Here is a 25,545-nt window from a genome sequence, read left to right as displayed (position 1 = left end):
GCCCACTCTTTCTAGTGTCCAGTTTCCCTAGTGCCCACTGCCCACTGTTCCTAGTGTCCAGTTGCCCTAGTGCCCACTGTTCCTAGTGTCCAGTTGCCCTAGTGCCCACTCTTCCTAGTGTCCAGTTGCCCTAGTGCCCACTCTTCCCTAGAGCCCAGTCCTTTCAGAAAGTTGGTGCCCATGGAGCCAGCCACCATAGATATGGTAATGGTGCCCACCTTTCCTGCATTCCTTTTAACGATGCCCATTTACCTTAAACGTTATGTGTCTCATAAACAGGTGGTGTGCGCTCTTTCTTGAAGCCAGCCTTCGTAAAGAAACCGAGTGAGATCCAGGATGGCTTCAAGAGCAGCTTAATCACCTCACCTGTGTCCACTGAGGGGGATGACACGGAGTTCACTGACTTGATCAAAGACGTTTCTGCACAGAAGACGGTTAAAGGTAGGAACCGTGTCTGTCTCTGTGCCACGGGATGCTTATTAATCCAACTATTGCTGCTGTATTCTGGCCCAAAGACTGCGTGACAAAAGAGTCATGTCCAGTTCAGTTGTATGACTCTGTTTGTGTCCATGGTAACGAGGGTTGACGACGTGAATCAAATTACTTGCGCAAGAAGAGCGCGCAAGTACTGTGGTCGGCTGGCGGCTGTGTATGCATGGTATGTATGTATGCATGCATGGTATGCATGGTGTGTATGTATGGTATGTAGGCCTGTCCTCGGTGGTCCCTAACTGGCTGTTGATGGTGACGTAACTATGTTTCAATGTTGGTATGGCCAATAACGGGTCTAAAGGTTTAAGAACAGCAGTTGTAATAGACATTAGTTAGTTGCAGTACTTGCACGCTCAGGCGCTCTGCTTGTGTATGGCCATACACATACATACAAGCTTAGTTTGCACCTCGACAGAGTGCATAATTTCTAGTTTAATGTTTAGTGTCACTATTTGTTTTGTGTGTGTTGTGGCTTCTGTGGTGTTTGGAAGGTTTGGAGTTGAGGCAGGATCCATGTCTGTCTGTTCATTGTAGTGGTTTATCAATCACATACTGTAACTACTATGCATGGTATGAAATGTCCACCAGGGGACAACATTTCACACAAGACCCAACAGTGCAGCTTGTGTGTGTGTGTGTGTGTGTGTGTGTGTGTGTGTGTGTGTGTGTGTGTGTGTGTGTGTGTGTGTGTGTGTGTGTGTGTGTGTGTGTGTGTGTGTGTGTGTGTGTGTGTGTGTGTGTGTGTGTGTGTGTGTGTGTGTGTGTGTGTGTGTGTGTGTGTGTGTGTGTGTGTGTGTGTGTGTGTGTGTGTGTGTGTGTGTGTGTGTGTGTGTGTGTGTGTGTGTGTGTGTGTGTGTGTGTGTGTGTGTGTGTGTGTGTGTGTGTGTGTGTGTGTGTGTGTGTGTGTGTGTGTGTGTGTGTGTGTGTGTGTGTGTGTGTGTGTGTGTGTGTGTGTGTGTGTGTGTGTGTGTGTGTGTGTGTGTGTGTGTGTGTGTGTGTGTGTGTGTGTGTGTGTGTGTGTGTGTGTGTGTGTGTGTGTGTGTGTGTGTGTGTGTGTGTGTGTGTGTGTGTGTGTGTGTGTGTGTGTGTGTGTGTGTGTGTGTGTGTGTGTGTGTGTGTGTGTGTGTGTGTGTGTGTGTGTGTGTGTGTGTGGGGAAAGTTGAGAGTTGGCCTCATTAGGCCCACTGGCAGAGCCTGACCAGAGCCTTTTTATTTGTGAGTACAAGTACAGTATTATGCAACATTGTCCACATGAACTATACAGTATGATTCAGAAAAAAAGGGGGAAAAAATGAATAGAGCTATTGCATACAGTATATCATTTCCACGCATAGTTACACAATTTTTATTTGATGCAGTTTTTAATGGCTTTGCTGAGACAATGAGCAGGTATGATGGATTCCTGTTCTGTTCTTTGACTATATAGAAGTGTCTATTTGTACGTCTCTAAATGTTTTGATGAATTGAACATGGTCAACTAGTCGACTAGTAAATCCACTAGTCGGGGGGGTCGCCAAATTATTATTAAGTACACAGAGTACATGCATACACTTTCCTTAATGATTATATCTGGTTTCAGTATTTATTTATGATATATTTTCTCTATTATTAAGATTATTTTTGCAGTCAGTTTGTATTGGTGTTGCGGAGGGGGGCGGGGCGGGGGTCCTGAGACATGGCCAAAGCATTTCCGGGGGGTCCCCAGCCAAAAACGTTGAGAACCCCTGGACTAGTTGATAAAAATAATAATTAAAAAAGCCAAAAAGTTTTTTTCTCACCAGTTTCAATCAGTCAAGATCAGCTAGAATGCTAGATTACACAGTTTTTAAATTAACAAATATATATATTTATTTAAACTTTTTTTTCATAATGGGTAGTTAAACAACTAGTCTACTAGTAAACTAGGCAACTAGTAAAAATCACTAGAAGTGAAAGCCCTATTGTAGACCCCACCAGTGGTCCTTCCAGAGTTTCCAGGTTGGTCCCCAGCTAAATGACGGACACTACAAGCTCATAGCGCGGCACCGAGTGCCGCACTATGAGCTTGTAGATCTGCTATTTTTTGAAAAATCATGAAAATTTAGTGAAAATCTTTGAATATATATTCTTTCAGAGCAAATGGTTTTGACTAATTTATTTATTTTTGCTTCTGAGGGGGTCCCTGGAGAAACACATTTTCAGATGGGGGGGGGGGGGGGGGGGTCCTGTGGCCAATTATATATATTTTTGGGGGTCCTTGACATGAAAATGTTTGAGAACCACTGACACAGAAACATAGGTTTTTCAGAAATCGGTCAGGATTTAGAAGGCATTTGTGGAATGAGTTGGTGTTTTGTGGTGAAAGTCTTGTGATAATAATCAAAATCTACAAAGTAACTAGAAACTAGTTTCCATATACCTATACAGTAATTGTAATAGAGTAAAAGTACAATAGGCCTATTTGCCTCTGAGATGTAGTGGAGCAGAAAGTGCAAAAGTATGGAATATTGGAAATACTCCAGTAAAGTAAAAATGACCTCAACAAAAATGAGACGTAGCCTGCGGAGTTAGTTCAGTCAGACATACTCGAGGAGGTTCATGCCATGCTCAAAGGCGCATACTATACTCAAGGGTTAACATGTCGCATTACTATGTGGGTGTACAAGTGTGTGCAAGTCCAACACGTCATTCGCCGATGCGGCAGTCAGCTGACCAATTGGGTGGGCTACTTAAGCTCACTAGACTGCATGCTCTTCTTGCCTTCCTCTGCATATGGTTCCTGGTTGTATGTGATGTTTTTTCCCACCACCACCCCAGCACCACCGGTGGGTTCTGTTATTTATGCTCCCCACGGGGGTTCTATTGTATATCTATCTACCTGCTCTTAATGTTTTATGATGGTGCTTAATCGTGCCGAGCAGGGAGAAAATCCAGCAGAGCCGAACGCCAAGTCAAATTCACACTCATTACTCATTCTGTAATAAATATTGGTAAATCTATTCGTGACTTGTCTGACTGAACTATAGTCTTTGGCTCATTAGATGAACACTTCAACCCTTGAGTGTATTTTATACGAAGAGGTGATTTGTTTATTTCAAGGCAAAGAGGTGAGTGCTCATGAAATAAAGTCCTGTCTTGCTACGAGTGCTGCAAGTGGACAAATTAAAGGAAGGCATTTGAATCTGTAGTTCTGGACGACATTTTCGGAGACCAGCTGGGTCTTAATCCTCATTATGGTTAAAGGCAGAAGTAAATATTTGTGGGGCGGTGTGTGTGTGTGTGTGTGTGTGTTAATTTACTGTACTTCGGGCGTGTGCTGGGTGCAGATTCGAGGGGGACATGTAGAAAGAGAATAAAATTGCGCATTTCGGCGCGCAGGCCTTCGTCAGTGTCAGAGGCCTGCGCGTCGAAACGTGTTTGTCTGGTCTGACTGCTGCTGCGGATCCTTATTAAATAAGACTCTTACTACAACTGAGAATGCGGATTTCATTCTCTTGCCAGATATTTACACAGACTTCACTGTGTGATCTATTGATGCATAGTGGGAGAACCTCTATATACAGGGTATGCACATGCATAAAGTGAGTGTGAAATCAAAAGGCTACTGGCTAAGTAAAGTGGCAGAGTGAGTCTAACGAGCCCTGGAAGTCATCAGTAACATGGCTCTAAATGCAACGCATTAGAGCTATGGACCAGAGCTAACTGTATAGGGTAGAGTCAGTGAAACCTAAAGATCTAAATAGTCACTGACTGTCATACATTTGCCTCGTCGGGTTAACATCTGGCCTGTGAAATTAAATACTGGACCCCACCAGAACCCCATCGGGATCTCCGCCGGGCCCCACTTTTCAGAACCTTGGTACCCCGTCTTCTTGCATTGTCTTGTGCAGTGCCATTACATTGTCCCTGTGCCACAACTAGCGCACTCCGTAGAAACCTGAGGTAGTCTGAGTAGGCTCCTTGCATACAGTAGCAGCCATATTGTAAATAAATCGGGCCTCTTCCTTGCGTCGCAGTCTGCTACACCAGTGCAGTGTTGTTTTTGGCAGCAAATTTTGATTTTAGTTTGTCATAGTCTCTTCAATAGTTTTCATTTAGTTTCTAGTCACATTTTAGTCACCAGGCTGGAATGTTTTAGTGTTAGTCTAGTTTTAGTCGACTAAATATCATAAGATTTTAGTCAACGAAATCTACAGTTGATTTATTCGACTAAAATGTATTTTGGCAGGCGTTGATGCCATCGTAATGACTTGTAGATTGTAGACCTGCTATTTTCAGCATGCAACCAAGTGTAAAATGACTTATACTGGATCTCTTCATTTGTTGACAAAATTGTCAGTATATTTAGTCATAGTTTTCGTCATCATGGCTTAGTTTTTATGTAGTTTTTGTCAGTGAAAAAAAGGTAGTCGACGAACATTCTTCATCATAGTATTAGTCGACGAAAACAACACTGCACCAGTGGGTCTCAAAGTGTGGTCCAGGCCAGGGACCCTCATGGGTCCTTGATGATGATGATAATGATGAGGATGATGATATAACAATACATTTTATTTATAATGCACTTAACATTCTTGCAAATCTCAGTGCTCCTTGAGAGGGGCTTCCAAATGGCCCCTGGCGGTTGTGTGTAACTCTGAGTGTATACATAACTCAAGAGTTATGGGGGTCCTTGAACTTAAAACAAGGATGTCCTACACTACACTAAATGAAACGGAGCCTTCATTAGTATCATTGGCAAAACCTGTGAAGGAAGTAAGGAAGGGGCCCAATTTCTTTCCAAAATATGACTGCTGTTGCTAGAGCCTATTGCTGCGTTGTGGTTGACATAGCTTTGGGTTGTTGTTGTTTCAAATTGCAATGTATCGCCTTTGAACTTAAAGCATTGTTATGAATTGACTAGTCAAAGTGTACTGAAGTGTAAGTTGTGAATATGTTTCTGCATACGTATACACATCCAAGTATGCTGATTCTGAAAATAGGATCAAAATGCATGGCTGAGGTCTTCTGAGGAGTCGAGACCATGTTGAGAGTACACAATACACATCCAGTGTGTTCGTGCAGCGGTCCGGGGCGGGAGATGAAGTTTGTTAGAAGATGTTGTTGGACTTCCATTGAAATCCTGAGCTGCTGCTGTTTCCTGTGATTTGAATAAGGTATCAGGTTATTTGCAAAGACACGCAGGAAAATGTACATACTTGACTTGGTTTTTTAACCACCAAATCCAAGAGTAGGCTACTCCTATATTTCATTCATTGTGCATGACATTGTGAAAATAGCCCGGTCTATAAGATCACAACACGTTGTCATATGGCACACCGTGAGCTTGTGCTATTTTCACATAAAGTTCAGCTATTTTGACTGAATGTTCATGAATTTCATGGGTCTATGAGTCATAAGATCTGGGTGATCTGTGGTCTGGGTGAGACATTAACCTCACTGCCGTAGGCCCGTGTAGCAGAGAGTTTCAAGCCTTACTTGCGTCAGGAGTAAATCTTTTCCTTTGCTGGGGACCAGACATCTGTTGGAGCAGATGGAGATAATTAATGAAAAACACGATTGCATGTAAATTAAAAACTAGGAATAAAATCCCCAAAGTAATTATTGTTATATCACCACACACACACACACACACACACACATCAAAAACACAGGACTGAGCTGAGCTATTGTCTAACCCCAGTACAGTAGAGCTGAAAGATACTAATCGGCACATCGACTGCAGTTAACCTCGGCATCACCAGGCTTTCCACCTCGGAGGAAAGCCTTGGTCTGTGTTAACAAAATTGCCGTGTGAACCGGTCTGGAGCGGATAATATCGTCATGTTGTAGTCATTGTTTTATAGTCATCAGGCAGGAACCATCATCTGCAACTTCCTTTCCCTAAAACCGGAAGAATAACAATAAAAGCTCTCGTAGCATGCAGCTTTTATTGAGAAAAATTGGTTTGAGGGAAAAGGAAGTTCCAGATTGATGGTTCCTGCCTGAAAACAATGACTACAACATGAGTGACGTAGCGATATCATCCGCTCCCGAGCGGATCATAAACCCGAAAAGGAATGCTGCCCATGAGGCTAATCTACAGTAGATATATCTGTTTTCATGTTATGTTCCAGTGACACAGTCAAATCACATTATATCAAGGATCCAGCTTGCCTTTTTCTTGGACTTGTCCATGGCACTAAGGGCCGCAATCTTATTTTCTATATCGGACACCTGCAACAATGAGAAAATGATGGTACGTTATGGAAGCAAAACTGTCTTAATAAAACAAATAACAGTATAGGTATAGGTTTGCTGCAAGAATCTTCTTAACCCATTTAGACCTGAGGTCGATTCGAAAAATGGCCTATGTTTCTATGTCAGTGGTTCTCAACCTTTTTCATGTCAACTTGTCAAGGATTCCCAGAATTATCTGTATTTGGCCGCGGACCCCCATCTGAAAATATGTAGTTCCAGGGACCCCATCCCCCCCAGAAGCAAATATTTGAGTTAAAACGTTCGCTGTGAAAGAATATGTATTCAAAGATTTGCGCCACAAATTTTCAATAACTAAAGTATAACATACAGTAATGCTTAAAACACCAAAAGGGGTTCCCTTCCTAAATGGGTTAAGCATTGACTATATTCACACACGGCTGCCGCCACTTTTCTCTTACATCATATTTGCGGGTTGGGAAGAAGAAATGACACCCCGGGTGGTACTCTTTAAGTATGAAATAAGTGCAAAATGGCCGCCGTATGAATATGGTGAATTAGAGATGAGATTAAGAGATTCCAAATCTCAGACTGACATACATACAGTAATAGTTACTGTATGTTATGATAAAGAATACTTGTATAGGACTCAGACTTGTTTCTTGCAGTCAAATTGGTATGTTGGCCTGCCCATTATGGTGGTGACACTACATGGTAAATGGTGCATTTATTTATATAGCACCTTTATCCAAGGCGCTTTACATAGATTGTGCATTACATTCATTCACACACACACATTCATACACCGATGGCAGAGGAAACCATGCAAGGCACCAACCTGCAAATCAGGAGCAATTAGGGGTTCAGTGTCTTGCTCAAGGACACTTCGACACTAACTCTGGGGGAGCCTATAGTGATTGAAACTGGGAACGTCACGGTTTTCCTACAGCTGTTCTACCGGCCAGCTAGGCGGCCACTCTATCCCTGAGCCACTGCCGATTTTTATATACATGTTATACAAAACATGTGAACAATGGGACATTCTGCATGAATGAGTACTTTCTGCTTCTGGGTACTTTTAAGTAGTACATTTTCATGCAAATAATTTTGTACTTTTACTCAGGCAAATTTTGAATTCCAGACATTTACTTGTAACCGAGCAGTATTGATACTTTTACTTGAGTAAAACATTGCTGTGCTCGCTGATATCTATTTGGTTGTTCATACAATATTTGTTGCTGTCAGGAGGAAACCTCATAACTCAATTTTTGAGGTTTTAGTTTTTTTTGGCATAAATCAGTGCTATTGAACACCCTATACGTCTGTGTGTTGTTTCGAAAATATTGAACCAATGGAAAGTAGTAAAAAGTGCTTTGGACAAAACCTCTTAACTCCATTGGACCCTCAAAATGTCTGCTAAAGCAACTAACTCCACCACCTCTCCCCCTCATGGATGTAATTGGCAAGTTACGGCAACTTTGATGAGGCTGTATTGCTTTAAAATATAAGGTTTTCTTAATTTCCTGAAAATGTTATATTTTTCATTTCCTGAAAAATTAACATTTTGGAGTTATGAGCAGAGATATGGATACAGGCTTTAGTTCCGACATACTATTGATCCGAAACCTCAATCCCTAACCATAACCGCAAGCACGGGAGCAGCGCATGTCGGACCATCGCATTGCAAGTCCCCGCGCTTCGGACCTTTTGTTGTGTCGGATCTGCGTGTGCACCCCAGAGATATATGGGTTGGTGACCAGTCCACCCACCTCGCTCTCTGGCAGTGGTCATACTATATCATATCTATGGAATATAGAATACCATATGGGTTTTTCATATACAGTATATCATACTGTATCTATGGGTTACTGTCGAGTCCCTCCCAGTGCCGTTTATATGAGAGAGTTACGACAACTCCGTTCACTTCATAGGGCCAGTCTCTTCTACATAGAGTTTACGGAATGCATTCGAGTGCATGTGGGCTCGTGCGAATGACAAACGAGTACCTGAACCACGTGACCGCGCTGTTTTCTGCCCCCTCAATGACAGCACTCTCTCTCTCTAAAAATCTCTGTTCCCAGTGTTGTTTTCGTCGACTAATACCATGACCTTTTTTCACTGACAAAAACTAAATAAAAACTAAGCCATGATGACTGTCTAAAACTATGACTAAATATACTGTTGATTTTGTCAACTAATAAAAACTAGACTAAAATGTTAGGAAGTGGACAAGAAATCAAGGCCAGCCAAAATACATTACACTACACTGTACATTACACTAAATCAACTGTAGATTTAGCCGACAAAGATCCTATGATATTTAGTCGACTAAAACTATAGACTAACACTATAACATTCCAGGTTTGACTAAAATGAGACTGAAACTAAATGAAAACTATATTCAAACTATTCGACTAAAATAGAAATGTTGCTGCCCAAAAACAACACAGGGGTCCTCCCTGCACCTGCAGTGTTGTTTTCGTCGACTAAAACTAAGGCGAAAAAGGTTCGTCGACTTTCCTTTTTTCGCTGACGAAAACTAAATGAAAACTAAGCTATGATGACCGAAACTAAGACTAAATATATTGACAATTTCAATATTGACATATTGACTAAAATGTTAGGAAGGGACTAGTGGACAAGAGATCCACTATAAGTCATGTTACACTTGGTTGCATGCTGAAAATAGCTGATCTACAAGCTCACAGCGCGTCGCAGTTCGGCTATTTTCAGCAAGTGTAAAAACAGCCATTCCAAGGCTCCGCCAAAATACATTTTAGTCGACTAAAACAACACTGGGGTCCTCCTCCCTGCACCCACCTCGCTCTCGGTGCTCTGGACCCGGGCGGCGGTCAGAGCCACCACGTCCTCCAGGTCAGACAGGTCCGAGTCCGTGGTTCCTACCAGGCGGTTCTTGGTGTTGTGCTCCAGCAGCCGGAGCTTGGACTCCAGCTCAAAGGACTTTCCTGCTGTGATGTAGACCTGCCGGGGGGGGGGGGCAAAAGGGACCCAAAAAAGGGTCCATTTGCTTACAAAATGGACCCTTTTATGGGTCCCTTTTTTGCTTACATTTGCACACTTCTCTAGAGTTGACAAATGGAGAGGGTTTTGACTGTGTATAGGGCTGGGTATTATGGGGTGAGTTTTCATACTTCTGACTTGTTAAATGGTGCATTTAGCGTTTTTATCCAAAGCGCTTTACATAGATTTGTGGATTACATTCACCCATTCGGGGCGGCGGTGGCTCAGGAGTAGAGTGGCTGGATGGTAACCGCAAGGTTGCCAGTTCGAAACCGGCCTCCCCCAGAGTTTGTGTCGAAGGGTCCTTGAGCAAGACTCTGAACCCAAAGGCTCATTCTTAGTCTGGATTTTCAGTGGTGAGGTGACCACCGCCCCGGTGGTGAGGTGACCACCGCTCCGGTGGTGAGGTGACCACCGCCCCGGTGGTGAGGTGACCACCACTCCGGTGGTGAGGTGACCACCGGAGCTGAAATAACGTTGAGCGGTGGTGAGTAAAAACAGAGAGAAGGGCTGGGGCGGTGACGGTGGTTTGCTCTTCACCATGGCTCGTGACGTCATGTAGTTCGGTGGTCACCTAATCACCGAAAATCCAGACTATGAATGATCCTTAATTGCTCCCGATGTGCTGGTTGGTGCCTTGCATGGTTTCCGCCGCCATCGGTGTATGAATGTGTGTGTGAATGGGTGAATGTAAAGGTGCTATATACAGTAAATGCACCATTTACCATTCACACATCGATGGTGGGGGAAACCATGCAAGGCACCAACCTGCACATCGGGAGCAGTTAGGGGTTCAGTGTTTTGCTCAAGGACACTTTGACACTAACTTTGGTTAGAATTTGATACTAGTTTGACCGCAGGGTTTATTTAATTATTTTACTGGCCTGCCTAGAACTTCACTATGTGATAGATTAATCGAGATTTGTTTTTAAAATACCCAGCCCTATTTATAACAAATTCCACACAAGGTAGCCATTAAGCACAAACAAGCACTCAAGCACAGGACGGCATGGCATGGCTTAGTTGCAGCTCCAAACGCAAAAGGTCAAACTAATCGTCCAAAACATCCCAAAACTACTCCATAGAACCCAACTCATGCCAGTAAAGCTTGGCGTACTTTTGGGTGCCTGATTTGGCTAGTTTGGGGTTAATTTGTGTACTATATTTACTTGCATGTTTTGGGTAGTTCTGTGTAATTTGATATAGTTTTGGGTTGTTGCGGATGAATAGTATATGACCCAACGGAAGTGAATATTGGGGAGACAAGGAAAAAAGATGTTGTAGAAGTCCCCCCTTTCATTCAACCCGTTTGCTCTGCATTGTAGTGCAGAGGACTCTATTCAGAGAGTTTATAGAATAATAAAGAAATTAGTTGGTTACAGCAAGCACTATAGTTTTCACTTTTCAGCCGAACGCATATCATTTGAAAGTACAATAACATTTATCTTAACTTACATTTTATTGTACAGGTCATAATGCCATGATATAGTACAGTGGGCAAAAAAGAAAAAGACTGCAAATGACTACAAATCATTGACTACAACATGACGAAAGTTACCATCCGCTCCCGACCGGATCATGAACCCGAAATGGAATGCTGCCCAGGCTAGGTAACAAGAAAGCAGCTGGAGCAGTATCTAAAGAGGGACTTCTACACCTGTTAACGTCTGAATTAAGCTTACATTTTCCTCAAGTTCTCTGTAAGTTTCCTCTGCTTGCTTAACGTCATCCACTGATAATAAGTGGGTTCTGACACTAGGCCCAGAGTGGCCGTACTCTTCCACCAGAGCGTTTTCTGTGGCGTTTATGGTTCTGAGCACCTCTGTGGTGAGGTCACAGAGGGCGGTGGCCGTGGATCTCTGAAAGCCATATGGAAAGGGAGGAGGACGCGTGTTAGTGGTGGGTGCTCTGACAGGTGTTGATTTTGTCGACTAAAGCTGAGACGAAAAATGACTCGTCGACTACCTTTTTTCACTGACAAACTAAATAAAAACCTTTTTCACTGACAAACTAAATGGAAACTAAATAAAAACTAAGCTATGATGACTAAAACTAAGACTAAATATACTGACAACTTCGTCAACAAATAAAAACTAGTAAATGTTAGGAAGGGACTAGTGGTCAAGAGATCCAGTACAAGTCATGTTACATGCATGCTGAAAATCTGTCATTTCGACGACATCAAGCCCCGCCAAAACACATTTCGACTGGATCAACTGTAGATTTAGTCGACTAAAATCTTATGATCTTTAGTCGACTAAAACTAGACTAACACTAAATCATTCCGGGTGACTAAAATGTGACTAAAACTAAATGAAAACTATACAAGAGACTATGACTAAAACTAAAATCTAATTTTGCTGCCTAAAACAACACAGGTGCTCTGACAGATGTGCGTCACCAAGTAGCTATAAGTTACGCAATGTAGCTGACGTTTAGTTTTCTCTTCATTTCTCAATTGGAGTTCAGCTATATATTTGCATCGAGCTCATTCCAGCGTATCATAATAGTATATTAATGGTGGGAAAAGTACTCCATTGTTTTAATTAAGTAAAATTATCAATACTGCAATGAATGTAGAACTACTCTGTTACAATTAAAAGTCAGAATAAAAAAGTAAAATGCAGAATGTCCCATTTCAAGCTTTCAAATGTATAATTCATTGTCTTCTGAAAATAGATAATTATCTCCCTTGTAGATCGACTACTTTCAAATAGTATATACTGTATGGCTGAAGTGATTAATGTATGTTTTGTAATAGTAATCAGAATCTACAAAGTAACTAGTAACTAAAGTTACATCTGAGATGTAGTGGAGTAGAAGTAAAAGTATTGGATATAGTGCACCGAAGTCTGACGTCATTATTGGTAGAGGGCGCAAATGCACGGGTTCATGTACTTTGAATTTGCATTGTAATCCCCATAGGGGGATTTTAGACCGCCTCATATAATAACTGTGTTTGAAAAAGAAACATGTCATCCAGGCCGTTTCACTCATATGGATATGAAGAATCAACTGACTGAGAGTAAACGCTATTGTTACTTTACATTTTCGCTGGAAACAGATCACATATCATATATGACTGACTGACTGACTGACTGACTGTCATAAACGATACAGAGACACCTCCCTGACAATAACGCAGAGACAGCTTGTTTATTTTTGGACCACAATATGAAACGATTTTAAGATGACCCCATGTTATTCTCCATAGAGAAATGACTTCCGTGAACAAGGCAGAACCAGGGGATGAGCGAGTGACATCAGGACTTCGGCGCTCTATTGAAAATTCTCAAGTAAAGTTCAAATACCTCAAATGTGTACTTGAGTACAGTACTTAAGAAAATATACTTAGTTACTTCACAGCACTGCTTAGTAAAAGACAGGTTTCCTGAAAGCAAAACTAACCAAGGAGGAATGCTGTTAGCATAGAAGCAGTCAGATTGATTATTGTTTTGTCTTAGTGTAGAGAGGGAAAACACACAAGATTGTTGGTTGTTAATTTGTTTGAAACAAAACAACACTGCTTTCAGAGAAGGGCTGAATAAGTGCGTTATCAAGTTCAGATGGCAAATTGTAAACTTGCTACCCTATATGCCCCAAAACATCTTACATTTCAGGTAAACAAGACTCACCAGGTCAGAGCTGTGTATTTGTAACTGCGTTGTTTACTGTGATAATTAGGTTCATGTAGTAATTTCTATCTCCTGTGAAATTCTATAGTTGTGCTGCAGTTCTAGGGCCCCTGCAGCAAGAGCGACACATTCCCCAGCTCAAAGCCAGCCCAGTCAAACTAGACAGCTCCCCATCAAACAACCCTCTGACCATCCTGAGACTAAAGGTTGTTTTACATTTTGTTTTCCTTCGAGGGAGTTTGCAGGAAAGGGCAAATTCTTTATCATAACCACACGACTTTTACGCAGTGTTGATTTCGTTGACTTAAAACTAAGACGAAAAATGTTCGTCGACTACCACTAGACTAAAATTTTAGGAAGGGACTAGTGGACAAGAGATCTACTAAAAGTAAATGTAAACTATCTGACTGACTAAAACTAAAATAAAAACAACACTGCTCCTATTCGGCCATACCTTCTGGGCGTCGGTCGGCAACTCATCGGCGCTGGAGGAGCTGAGGTCGGGGTCGTTGGGGGTGTTTGTGGTCCTGGCAGGGATCCCCCTGGGCAGGGAGTAGGGCGGCCTCCTACCACCGGGGGCGCCGTCCTCGTCCGAGGACGCGCCTCCCTTGCCCTCGCTGAGGTGTCCCGCCAGCTCGCTCAGCTTCCTCCTCAGCTTCGCCTCCTCGGCCTTGGCGTCGGCGGCCGGAGCCGCGGCGGCCTGCGTGGAGGCGTGGAGGAGGCGTGATGTAAGAAAGACGTATACAGGCTTGGTTGATTGTTATCATTCGGTGATGTGGTGGCTTGTTTTGAATATCAAACAAGCCAACATTTCTTTGATATATACCACCCGCGATTCAGTCTAATGTCCATCACCGCTTGCCATAACAGCGGTGGTCTTTTATTTTGAATAATCCGTGCCAGTTTCTTTCCCTTTCTAATTCTTACCTCATCTGGACTGGTCATCTTCCCCTCCAGGCGGTTCAGAAGGCCCTCAATGGCTGACATGCGCTTGTTCAGCTCAGTAATCTGCAACGTGAATCCCACGAGACGAGACCATTAGATATCATCATGAGAACCGCACACAATGTATTATGTAGTTGGAAACTGTTGGTTACTACCACACAGAGAGAGAGAGAGAGTCAGGGTACCGGCATGGCTTGTCCCAGGTTCTCCTGTGAGGACGCCCGGCTGGGTCTTCGTCGGTAGGCTCCCTGCTGGAACGTGGGCGGGTACCGCTGGTAGTCCTCCTCGTCGGAGGTGTCCACGTACTGCTGTCTGGCCATCGTCGAGCTGATCTTGGACAGAGAGCGAGTGCGCACCATCCTGTTGTCCCCGTGGTCGTCTGCTAGTGAAAGAGAGACCTGGCTGTATCCGGCCAGGCTCTTCCGGCGGCTGCCGCGCTGTGGAAGCACGTCGTTGTGGTGGTAGTCCATGTCATTCCTGTAGCCTCGCTCCTCCTGGATCTGGTTATGGGACTGACATGACGGTGGAAACGGTCTGGTTATGGGACTGACATGACGGTGGAAACGGTCTGGTTATGCGACTGACATGACGGTGGAAACGGTCTGGTTATGGGACTGACATGGCGGTGGAAACGGTCTGGTTATGGGACTGACATGACGGTGGAAGCGGTCTGGTTATGGGACTGACATGACGGTGGAAACGGTCTGGTTATGGGACTGACATGACGGTGGAAACGGTCTGGTTATGGGACTGACATGACGGTGGAAGCGGTCTGGTTATGGGACTGACATGACGGTGGAAACGGTCTGGTTATGGGACTGACGGAATTGAACAGGAAAAATGCGTGTGCGCGGTCGCTGTTGGGTGCAAACCTCGATCATGTCCGAAACTGTTACTTTTGAATATGGTAAAAGTAGCCGATCCACAACTTCAGTAGTTTGCAATACTTTGTAGTTGTGTACGCGAAATGTATGATGCATGCATATGTGTAGGCCTACTGGCGTGTGTGTGTGGGTGCGCGCACTACCTGAACGCGCACGCGTGCGTGCACTACCTGAACAGACTGACGTCGGGAGTGTGAGAAATAGTCCTCAGCGGCATCAAAGTCCATGGGATGAACCGAAAGAAGCCTCTTGTTCCTTCTCGTCTTGAACAACATCAACAAAACGGCAAGAACAACAGAATTCAGATAAACACAATACTCAGTCATTATTACAGTGCAATAGACAAAATTCAGTGTTGCTCTTGCGTCACCTCTTACACCACCCTCTGTTGCATAAGTTTTGTTATTTCCCTGTTTCACATCTACTGCATAAGGCAGCAAGTGAGTAGTTTGCATCATTGTAACACGATGCAAGTTGGCAGCTCGACAGAGTGCATTTCTAGTTCCATCTTGCATTGGATGCATTGTTGATTAAAGCGCTTGAGAGACATGGAGATCTCTGTTACTGAACAAACACTCACACAACAAACACTATCAATGAGTACCTACTATCAGAGTATAGTGTATTTATTTACACTTCATTTAACAGAAGAAAATTATTTTCCCTAACTTTAAACAATTAAGTTTTACCATTTTGTAGCGTTGAGCTTCAGCCTCGCCATGTTCGTCCTCGTGACAGGTATAAACACCTGAGATGAAAAAGGTGACTCCAGATCAGTTACAGAATGACTTTAATTAGGCTAATTGTGTGTGTCTTTATCCATTTATATGTTGGCTATTCAATGATTTACATTTTATAATAAAAATTTCCAAACATTTATTTTATTTTAACGATACTACTGAAACAAATGATGTAAACAATATCGTCTATTGGATACCTCTTACTTTTCAGGATTAAAATAATCATTAAAATAGAAAAAGTATAGCAGATCTACACGCTCCTTTTATATCTGCTACTTGTAACTTGTATGTGACGCTGTCATTATGTTCAAGTAGGGTAATTTACGGAAATACTCCCGATGAGCAGGTGGGCGGGCTGCCTTGCATGGTTTCCTTCACTGTCGATAACCCCTAAGGGTCCATTTGGTTCCATTTCTGTCAGTTACAGTATGTGGGTCCTTGAAATTCTTATTAAAACATTGGAGGACCACTGTGCCACACTAAAGGGAACAGAGCAGGACCGGCCAATCCAATCAGAACTATCCATATAGTATAGGGATACTGGTATAAATATTGTAGACACATTTTAAAACTGGAAGTTACAGCCAAAATGTGAAATGACTCTTTAGTGAGCAACAACTATATAGGCAATGCCTCTCTCATCTAAGATGTTAGCAGAAACTGTAAATCAAGATTCACAAAAGAAAAACATGTCACTTCGAGCTTGTAGATCTGCTACTTCTGAATTTGAATCCTGAAAAGTAACAGCTTTCACCAGACAGACGAGAGGTGTGTGTCTAATAAGCTTATAGAACATGACTCGGCACATTGTAATCACGAATTGGAACTATTGAATTTCGTAAGAGAGAAATATTTGAATGTGATGATTTTAAACGTTTATTCGTGCCTAGATGGGTGCATAATAACATTATAGTTACTCACTGCGAACATCCGGCATGCTTTGAGTGTCTTCGTCACGTCCACCTGATGGAATAAAAAACAAAACATGCATTCATATTTTCCAGTACATACAGTATGTACTTCTCTCTAGTTCATCGTTCAATTTTCCAATTTCTCCTGGACGGCGCCGGCCAGCGAGCCATGTGCATATATACCATGCCACGTGGATAATTGGCCACACGAGTGTGGACTTGTTACTAACGTACTGTACTACAAATAATTAGGTCAAAGGACATAGTTACAACAAATAACAAACATAAAAACAATGCTAAAGTTGAACATTCAGTCGTTGGTCCTTAACACGTATGACTGGGTTTTGTGTCCATCATGCCGTGAATCCGGCTTTGTCGAGTTCGGGGAGGGCGAGGGTGACATCACTGTACGTATTCCTACAGGCTGGGAGGCCTGTCTGTCAGCAGGGAGTGTTGGGTGGGGGGCAGGACTATGACTACGGCTCTGTTAGGTCCTCCCGGTGGGGGCTCCTCACTGGTGGGATTCGAACCTGGGTCTCCCGTGTGGTAAGCCAACTAGACCTGTACGTGCCCGTCAGCCACCGGCCTACTTGGGAACGATGCAACTTGGGAACCTGATAATACCCGTTGTCATAGCACCCGTTTTTACTATCCGTCTGTCCCTTTTGTGCCCATACTTTAGTATGCAATACCTGACCTGTTGTCATACCACCCATTTTAACTGTCTGTCTGTGTCCCACATGGAGATCTCTGTATCTGTCTGTCTGCCTGCGTCTGAAAAGTGCAAACCAACGGTGAAACATGGACTGGTTAAGTAATCTTATTGGCAAGTGTGGGGTTGCCATGGCAATCAATTGGCTGAGGCATAGAGGCTGGAAATTGCACAGGTGAGGGGATTTAGGCTCATTAGGTCCTGCACTGGCAGAGCCTGACCAGAGGCTTTTGTGGTGGTTCTGGACAGCCGTGGGTCCGACCGACTTGACCCCCGGGACTGCACTCCCTGCGGGGGTGTGGAACGTGTGTGTCGAATTTGAAGTTGGTGGGGCGAACGGTTCTCGAGTTACGTGCATTACAACCGTACACACGCAGACAGACAGACACACACACACACACACAGAGACGTGGCGCATTTATTGTAGGATATCTTTCTTGACCACTAAGCCAAAGGGAATTCCCTTATGACTCGGCCTCTCAGCAGGGAGTGTCTATGACTATGGCTCTGTCCTTCCGGTGGGGGCTCCTCACTGGTTTATCGCCCTGAACTCTAAGCAGTCTCCCGCGTGGAAAGCCAACATCTCAGCCACTAAGGCCATACTACAGGGAAATCCCTATGACTCCACGGAGATATTACACTTTTTAGGCCCTCAGGCTGAGGTTGTGAGTTACTCTCCGCTACACTCTGATCGGGGTCACGCCACAAATGCAACGCCCGGGCTTCAAACCCGGCTGAGGTTGTGAACCCACTCTGCACACAACACACAACAGCAGTGTGTGTGTGGGTAGGAATTCATTGGCTAAGTTGGGGAGAAATGGGGGGGGGGAAAGGAAAAGTAAAATCTGTTCTCACCATCTCCGTTCAGCCTCTTGTACAGTGACCTCATGACCTTGGCACTGCCGAAGCGCTTGAAACGCGTCCGCACGTTGTCATGGTACCAGCCCACCGTGCCCACCTTCAACACCCTGCAGAAACACATCACCATACTGTACCTTACACTGGCACAGGTTGACACTAAAGGTCTCAGAAACACATCACCATACTGTAGCTTACACTGGCACAGGTTGACACTAAAGGTCTCAGAAACACATCACCATACTGTACCTTATACTGGCACAGGTTGACACTATAAAGGTCTCAGAAACACATCACCATACTGTACCTTATACTGGCACAGGTTGACACTAAAGGTCTCAGAAACACATCACCATACTGTACCTTATACTGGCACAGGTTGACACTAAAGGTCTCAGAGGCACTTACCCGAGTACAAGTACAGGCAGTGGTGGAAAAAGTACTCAATTGTTTTACTTGAGTAAAAGTACCAATACTGCAATTTAGAACTACTTCGTTACAAGTAAAAGTACGGAATTGAAAATGTACTCATATTGCAAAATGTACCCATTTCACAAGTTCAAACTGTGTACAAAATCTATTGAAAATAGCAGATCTACAAGCTCACAATGCGTCGTGTTGCAACGCATTGTGAGCTTGTAGATCGGCTCAAAGTAACTAGTAACTAAAGTTTTCAAACAATTGTACTGAAGTAAAAGTACAAATGTTGGCTCTGAGATGTAGTGGAGTAGAAGTAAAAGTACTGGAAATTGGAAATACTCAAGTAAAGTACAAATACCTGCCACGCCATCTGACGGGTTAGATATCTGAAGGTTAGTGTTGAGCTTCGGCTGCATGGTATTGATATAACCCTTATACTACACGCCATCTGACGGGTTAGTTATCTGAAGGTTAGTGTTGAGCTTTGGCTGCATGGTATTGATATAACCCTTATACTACACGCCATCTGACGGGTTCGGCGACCTCCGGGGTTAAATCTTAACCCGTCATCTGACGGGTTGCGAGGCGTTGGCGTCCATCGTGTTAAGTGTAAAAAAAAAAGGGAAAAAAAGGCCATTCTCCTGCAAAAAGCAAAACTTAACATTCCATGAAGACATCAAATGCAAGCGTCCGTCCCTCTCTCTCTCTCTCTCTCTCTCTCTCACCTGGTCATGCGGCAGTTGTCGCACACCCATCCGTGCTCCTTCTTGTTGTAGCGGCTGCAGGACTTGCAGGTGTACATCCTGCAGTCCAGACACTGGCGCTTGCTGTTCATGATGAACTTGAACGGCTGCAGGCAGCGGATGCAGTGCGAGTCCGCCAGGCTGCAGGTCTGAGAGCCCAGCAACTCTGTCTTCGTGTCCTCCTTCTCTATCGCCACCTTTAGAGTCCTGGGGAGAGGAGAGGAGAGGAGAGGAGAGGAGAGGAGAGGAGAGGAGAGGAGGACAATTTTATTTGTACCGGTATAGCACATTTCAAACAAGGAAATGCAGTGTGCTTTACACCGAGCATCAAACAATTGAGGGTGACATAATTGTTTAACCCATTCTGGGGCGGGAACCTCTTTTCGTGTTCTAACCCTCTTGGACGGGAAGCCCTCTTGGGGTTCTGTACTTTATGTACAGTATTCAAAAATGGGTTTTTTTTTATGCTGCTATATAAATATTTGAAGTTTTCCAGAAAACTTAGGTCAGGATTTAGAATCGTATTTTTAGAATCGGCCTCAGTCCAATGGGCACAATTACAAAAGAGAAACAAAAAGAAAGAGCTAGAGGAGAAGAGGGAATGAGGGGAATCATAACAGGAACATAACATGGTTGCTGTCGGGTAGCAACCTCTTATCTCCGTTAAAAAAACGTTTTTTTGTACAGTATGGGGAGCAGGGTGACATTGATTAATTCTTGATAAAAAGCTTCTAATATATTATTTAGGCCCCAAAATCTATAAATCTCACGCTATTAGGGCAACCGGACGGTTCCACGCGCTGCACAAGGTGCCCTTTTTTCACAAGAGAGAATTGAAAATCAACATCGTTCTATAACAAGATGACATCATTAATACTAACCCCCGTTAAAGAAGGTTACGCCAACAGGCCTGGGGGTCGAACTCACAGGACCCTCATTCTGAGAAGCACTCAAACTAATGACATATCTCCTGTTTTTCTTCCCTCCATGTGACTCGCAGAATCCAGAGCAACACTTCTAGCCTCAAGCACACACATTAAAAAAACACGAACATTGATTTAGTTTTTTCTATTCCACATGCTTTTTTCCGAATATGCCTGTGTCTCATGAGAGATCCGTCATCGTCAAACCAGTTTGAACTGAGAACTCATTCTTAGTTACAGCAATATAGCCCTGAGTGACTTGCTCAATTCAGTGCAATCTCGTTGTGTCCTTGTTGGTGGGGGGGATTTTAGTTTGCAAGTTTAAAAGGACACAAACCATGGAATATGGACATGACACAGGATGCGTCTACTTGAGTGTACTTCTTGCAGTACGTAGCCCAATGATTATATGGATATAATGTCTGGTATTGCGCAAAAAGCATGGAATACGGTTATGTATATTACAGGAAACTCCCGTTAAACGTATCAACAAACTCCGGTAAACTCTGGTAATGTACCATCACACCTGTATATTACCGTATATTACTGCCTGCTAAACTTGCCTGGTTTACAGGCATATCCAGTGCCCATAATTGCTCGTTAACTCCTCATTTCACGCAGTGCATGCATGGGGTACAACAACTACTGAAAAGGGTTTGACCACTTTTTGGTGTCTAGCAATTCAATGTTTTGACTATTCATTTGACAGAAGGCCGGCATTATGTCCACTTTGCCGAACCAGCTGAGCTGGAAGTTCACTGACCCCATGATGACTCATGGTCTCAAGCATCAACGAGCTCAGTTTCTCAGGAGGACATTGTTAGCTTCTGGGGGTGTGTTGTTTAACGGATGTAGGCCTATCGTTTAATTACGCCGCCTGTTTTTCTCCATGCGGCGTGGAGGCAGCAACAGGCGGCGGCGGGCGGGTGGGGGACAGAGGGGTCTTTATGAGCGCAGAAGAATGGGCCCCTCACGGCAGACACTGGCTCCTCCACTGAGAGGCTCAGTGTTGCAGACGCAGCCTTGTGACCGAGCTGTGATCACCGTGAGGGTGGAGGGAGGAGGAGAGGAAAAAAAACAACTGCAGGCTTTCACACATTCCTCTCTCACGCACACACACAAGGAGGCACCGACATGTAACTTCACCACTTATAGGAACTACACTCAAACAAAATGAATACATGAAAATGAATAATCATAGATCAAGAGCGTGTAATTTACGTGAAATCTTTCACAGACTTTCCTATAGGCTGAGGAATATATCCCACCCTTTTCACATTGGCCTGCTATAGCGCCACCAGGAGGCCATAACCTGACCTGCCCTGGTGGAGACCTGTGCTCCGAGGGACACTTTTTTCTAGTTCCACATGAAACGATTACGCCGATTATGCAAAGAATATTATGTAATAATTAATTATGACACTGTCCTTGTATACTTCTTACTATATGCAGAATATAGGCTATCTTAGTCACTTGGTCTCATGTTTTTGTAACTTAGATTGGCTTTTCTGGAGCACATGTTTCAACCTGATGTTATAGGTTTAGGTTCATTTAGGTTCATGTTTTCTTGGTTTATTTGAGGCACTGCATTGTTCTCTCCCTGCACTCTATACTTACTGACTGACTATATTTACTAAGTATTTACCTTGCGGTTTGTTGACCGTACTAGTGTTACTGCTTACTCTGCTTATTCCAATCATGCACTTGTAAGTTGACATGTCAGGCCGTGACCCTGACAAGCATTTGGAATGTGTATGCATTACATTTAGATTGACTCTGTTCCACAGATATAATATTGTGAAAATAGCCGAACTACAAGCTTGTGTGAGTCGTTGTGAGCAATGTTTGCCTCTTTCTTACGATTTGACATTTGACAATTTGGCCAATTAAAAAAAACGTCTTAAAAGTGAGAAAATAATGTCACACATTACATTAAGCTAATCATCTGGGGACCACCTAAAGTAATTTGGGGTCTGTCTGACCCTCAGTTTGGGGACCGCTGAGTCGAGGTGAATAGAGGTGACCCACCCCAGCCTGTCCTCCTCGGCCTTGCGGAGGTTAAAGTCTCGCTGAATGACGTTCCATACGTGTTTGGCCTCCTCGTCCGTCAGTCCAGCTAGGTCCAGCTTGCCTGCCATGATGGCTCCACACACACACAGACACTCCTCTTCTTATTGGATGACAGACAGGAGCCCTGGGACCAATGGGAGAAGTATCAGGGCAGTTAGTGTGTTAGTGTGTGTGTGTGTGTTGACCTGATCATCATGTCTGCGGCAATTTTCATTTTAAAGATCTACTTGGAATTCCACATTGCGACACTTTGTGAGCTTGTAGATCAGCTTTTTGTGCGTGACACGCTGGCACTCGACTAAGCATGAACTGGGCTTCACAGATCAGTAAAATACCAGCTATTTTGTCATTAATATTATTGATCCCAGCACTCGGCCTTATGGAAAAGCTTGTCAGAACAAAGTAATGTTGTGTTGAGTCTTCAATCAATCAATCAATCAATCAATTGGGGCAACAGTTGGAAGCAATAATGTCTGCTGTCATTCAGCAAGACTTTGGGCCTGTCTACTTTTAATAGAACTAGACCTGTGTACGTGCCCGTCGGCTACCGGCCTACTTGAGAACGATGCAACTTGGGAACCTAATAATACCCGTTGTCAACTTGTCACAGCACCCGTTTTAACTGTCCGTCTGTGTCCCACATGGAGACCGACTCGAGTCCGGGCACTGCACTCCCTGCGGGGGTGTGGAACGCGTGTGTGGAATATGAAGTCGGAGGGGCAAATGGTTCTCGAGTTACGTGCATTACAACCGCACACGCATGCACGCACGCACACATGCACACACAGTATACTAGTCAGTACTGTCCTATAGTAGGATAATAGGATTGGATGCTTTTTGTTACCAGCCAGTTTTAGACTGCATTCTGTACTGTTGCTTGTTGCTGTGGGTTCTGGGTGAACTGGGCCCAAATCTGTATAACCAATGTATAATTAGTATAAGATATGCAGACATCAGACATGTAGTGTCCTCTAAAATTGGTCTATTTTGGTTTACATGGTCCTTTTTAGATGGCTAAACATTGGAGCTAATAACGAACGACAGTGTGTAAATATAAAACCTCAGGCAAATGATTGCAGCCTGTTCTTTTGGATACAATGGATGTACAGTATGGATATGAAATACTGTACGTAGTCAAATGAAGGCCTACTGTAGCTTTGAAGACCTTTGCTTATTTATATGCAAAGACTAAAATGTGATTTAGATAGCATATTTCATAGACATACCGGTATGCCAGGTCATCTGTAGATGGTGTGTAACACTGTGTATAGTTTCAACATACCGGTATATACATATTTATTTATTTTTAATCTTGTGTTGTTTAGACAGATCATAGGTTGAATTGGTTTACCTATGATCCTAGATTACTATTTCTATGCATTTGATGTATTTATTACCTTACCTCATATTTTCTTTGGTTACTGTAAATGGTTCTGGATTAAGAGCGTGTCTGCTAAATGTCTAAATTGTAAATTGAGCAGGCTAACTAAACTTCATCTCATTCTCTCTCTGCTTGAATCCGCACCGTTTTCTTAATGACATCATACAATATTACCTGAGATTATTGTGACACGCTACTTGGCAGTGGTGGAAAGTAAAAGTACATTTACTCAAGTACAATTTTGAGTTATTTGTACTTGAGTATGTCCAATTTACAACACCTTAACTTCTACTCCACTACATCTCGGATCCAAATATTGTACTTTTTCTCCATTACATTACATTTATTTGACAACTTTAGTCACTATAGTTACTTTGAAGATTTTGATTATTATTACAAAACATACATTAACCACTTCAATTTGAAAATAGCCGATCTACAAGCTCACAATGTGTTGCGATGTGATGTTTGCTTGCAAAGCTTGCTAGTTTCAAAATATCTTTTGCGCATTTGAAAACTTGAATTGGGACATTCTGCATAATCAGTACTTTATACTTTTGGTACTTTAAGTACATTTTGATACCAATACTTTTGTACTTTTACTCAAGTAATTTATTTATTCGCGATTTCATTTGTAACAGAGTATTTCTAAATTGCAGTATTGACACTTTTTACTTAAGTAAAACATTTGAGTACTTTTTCCACCCCTGGGTTTTCATTCATTATAAATGATCAGGCATGCATGTAATCCGCTGCATTCTTCCTACAATCTATTGAATTACTGAACCGCACAGTGAAATCCTCTGTGTTAAATTTATCCATTTGTATAACTCGCGAGTGTGTGTGTGTACAACTGTAACCAAATGGACCCTTATTGCCGCCGGCCCAGGTCCATTTTGGTCACATTTGCACACTGTAGTTGGGAGTTAAATGAACACTGATGATTTCACAGTGTGTTGAATGAATCCACATCAGACGGGTTGATAAACAATTAGATTGCGCCGCGTTATGCGGTTAGAATTAAGCCTTTATTTAGTTTTGTTTTCTCTTACCTTTGATCTGCTGTTGATGTCAGACGGCTGGCAGTGTGAGAGGAGAGCAGTCCGGACGGAGCCTGTTAATTCATTTCGACCTGACGTCGATTCTACAAATGCCTTCTAAATCATGACAGTTTTCTGAAAAACCTACAGTATGTTTCTATGTCAGTTATTCTCAAACATTTTCATGTCAAGGACCCCCAAAAATATGTGTAATTTGCCACCGACCCCCCCCCCATCTGAAAATATGTTGTTCCAGGGACCCCACCCTCCCGGAGAGTAGAGTTAAAAACGTTCGCTCTGAAAGAATATATATTCAAAGATTTGCGCCACATTTTGACGCTTTTTCAACAAAATAGCAGATCTCTGAGATATGAGCTTGTAGATCTTCTATTTTTCAATAGCTAAAAGTATAACATGTAATGCTTGAAACACCAAAAAGGGTGTTCCCGTCCAGAATGGGTTAATTCCACAAAACTCAACCCCAGACGAGATGAACTAGAGCTAAGTTAATCACATGGCTGGTATTCAGAGCAATGATCATCATCCCCTCCTCCAGGGCGGTTGGACACACACACACACACTCTCATACGCGC

At 43.1% G+C, this 25,545-nt stretch overlaps 1 protein-coding gene across 1 annotated transcript; it reads right to left on the bottom strand.

Annotated features, from left to right (window-relative positions):
• Window positions 1-4,944: 4,944 nt before the first annotated feature.
• On the bottom strand, window positions 4,945-25,019 carry mlpha (melanophilin a). The gene is made up of 15 exons (XM_080758544.1): window positions 24,965-25,019; window positions 22,490-22,655; window positions 19,521-19,745; window positions 18,373-18,485; window positions 16,816-16,857; window positions 15,844-15,902; window positions 15,325-15,417; window positions 14,456-14,782; window positions 14,253-14,333; window positions 13,780-14,025; window positions 11,373-11,549; window positions 9,490-9,651; window positions 6,628-6,687; window positions 5,950-5,992; window positions 4,945-5,611 (listed from the first exon to the last, which is right to left on the bottom strand). The coding sequence occupies exons 2-15, from the start codon at window positions 22,597-22,599 to the stop codon at window positions 5,562-5,564; spliced, it is 1,788 nt and encodes a 595-aa protein (XP_080614670.1). The 5' UTR covers window positions 22,600-22,655; window positions 24,965-25,019; the 3' UTR covers window positions 4,945-5,561.
• Window positions 25,020-25,545: the final 526 nt, after the last annotated feature.

The sequence above is a fragment of the Protomyctophum bolini genome (genome assembly GCF_963924005.1).
Source record: "Protomyctophum bolini genome assembly, chromosome: 24".
NCBI lineage: Eukaryota > Metazoa > Chordata > Actinopteri > Myctophiformes > Myctophidae > Protomyctophum > Protomyctophum bolini.
The sequence above is the reverse complement of the archived record's forward strand: the minus strand, read 5'-3'. Positions and strand labels throughout refer to the sequence as shown.

Excerpts from the sequence above, each read along its gene's own strand:
- mlpha (XM_080758544.1), bottom strand. The coding sequence starts at position 22,599 with ATGGCAGGCAAGCTGGACCTAGCTGGACTGACGGACGAGGAGGCCAAA. Across the intron at positions 14,026-14,252 it reads AGATGACCAGTCCAGATGAG|GCCGCCGCGGCTCCGGCCGC; the intron begins GTAAGAATTAGA and ends GCCTCCACGCAG. Across the intron at positions 5,612-5,949 it reads AAGATTTACTCCTGACGCAA|GAAACAGCAGCAGCTCAGGA; the intron begins GTAAGGCTTGAA and ends TTCAAATCACAG.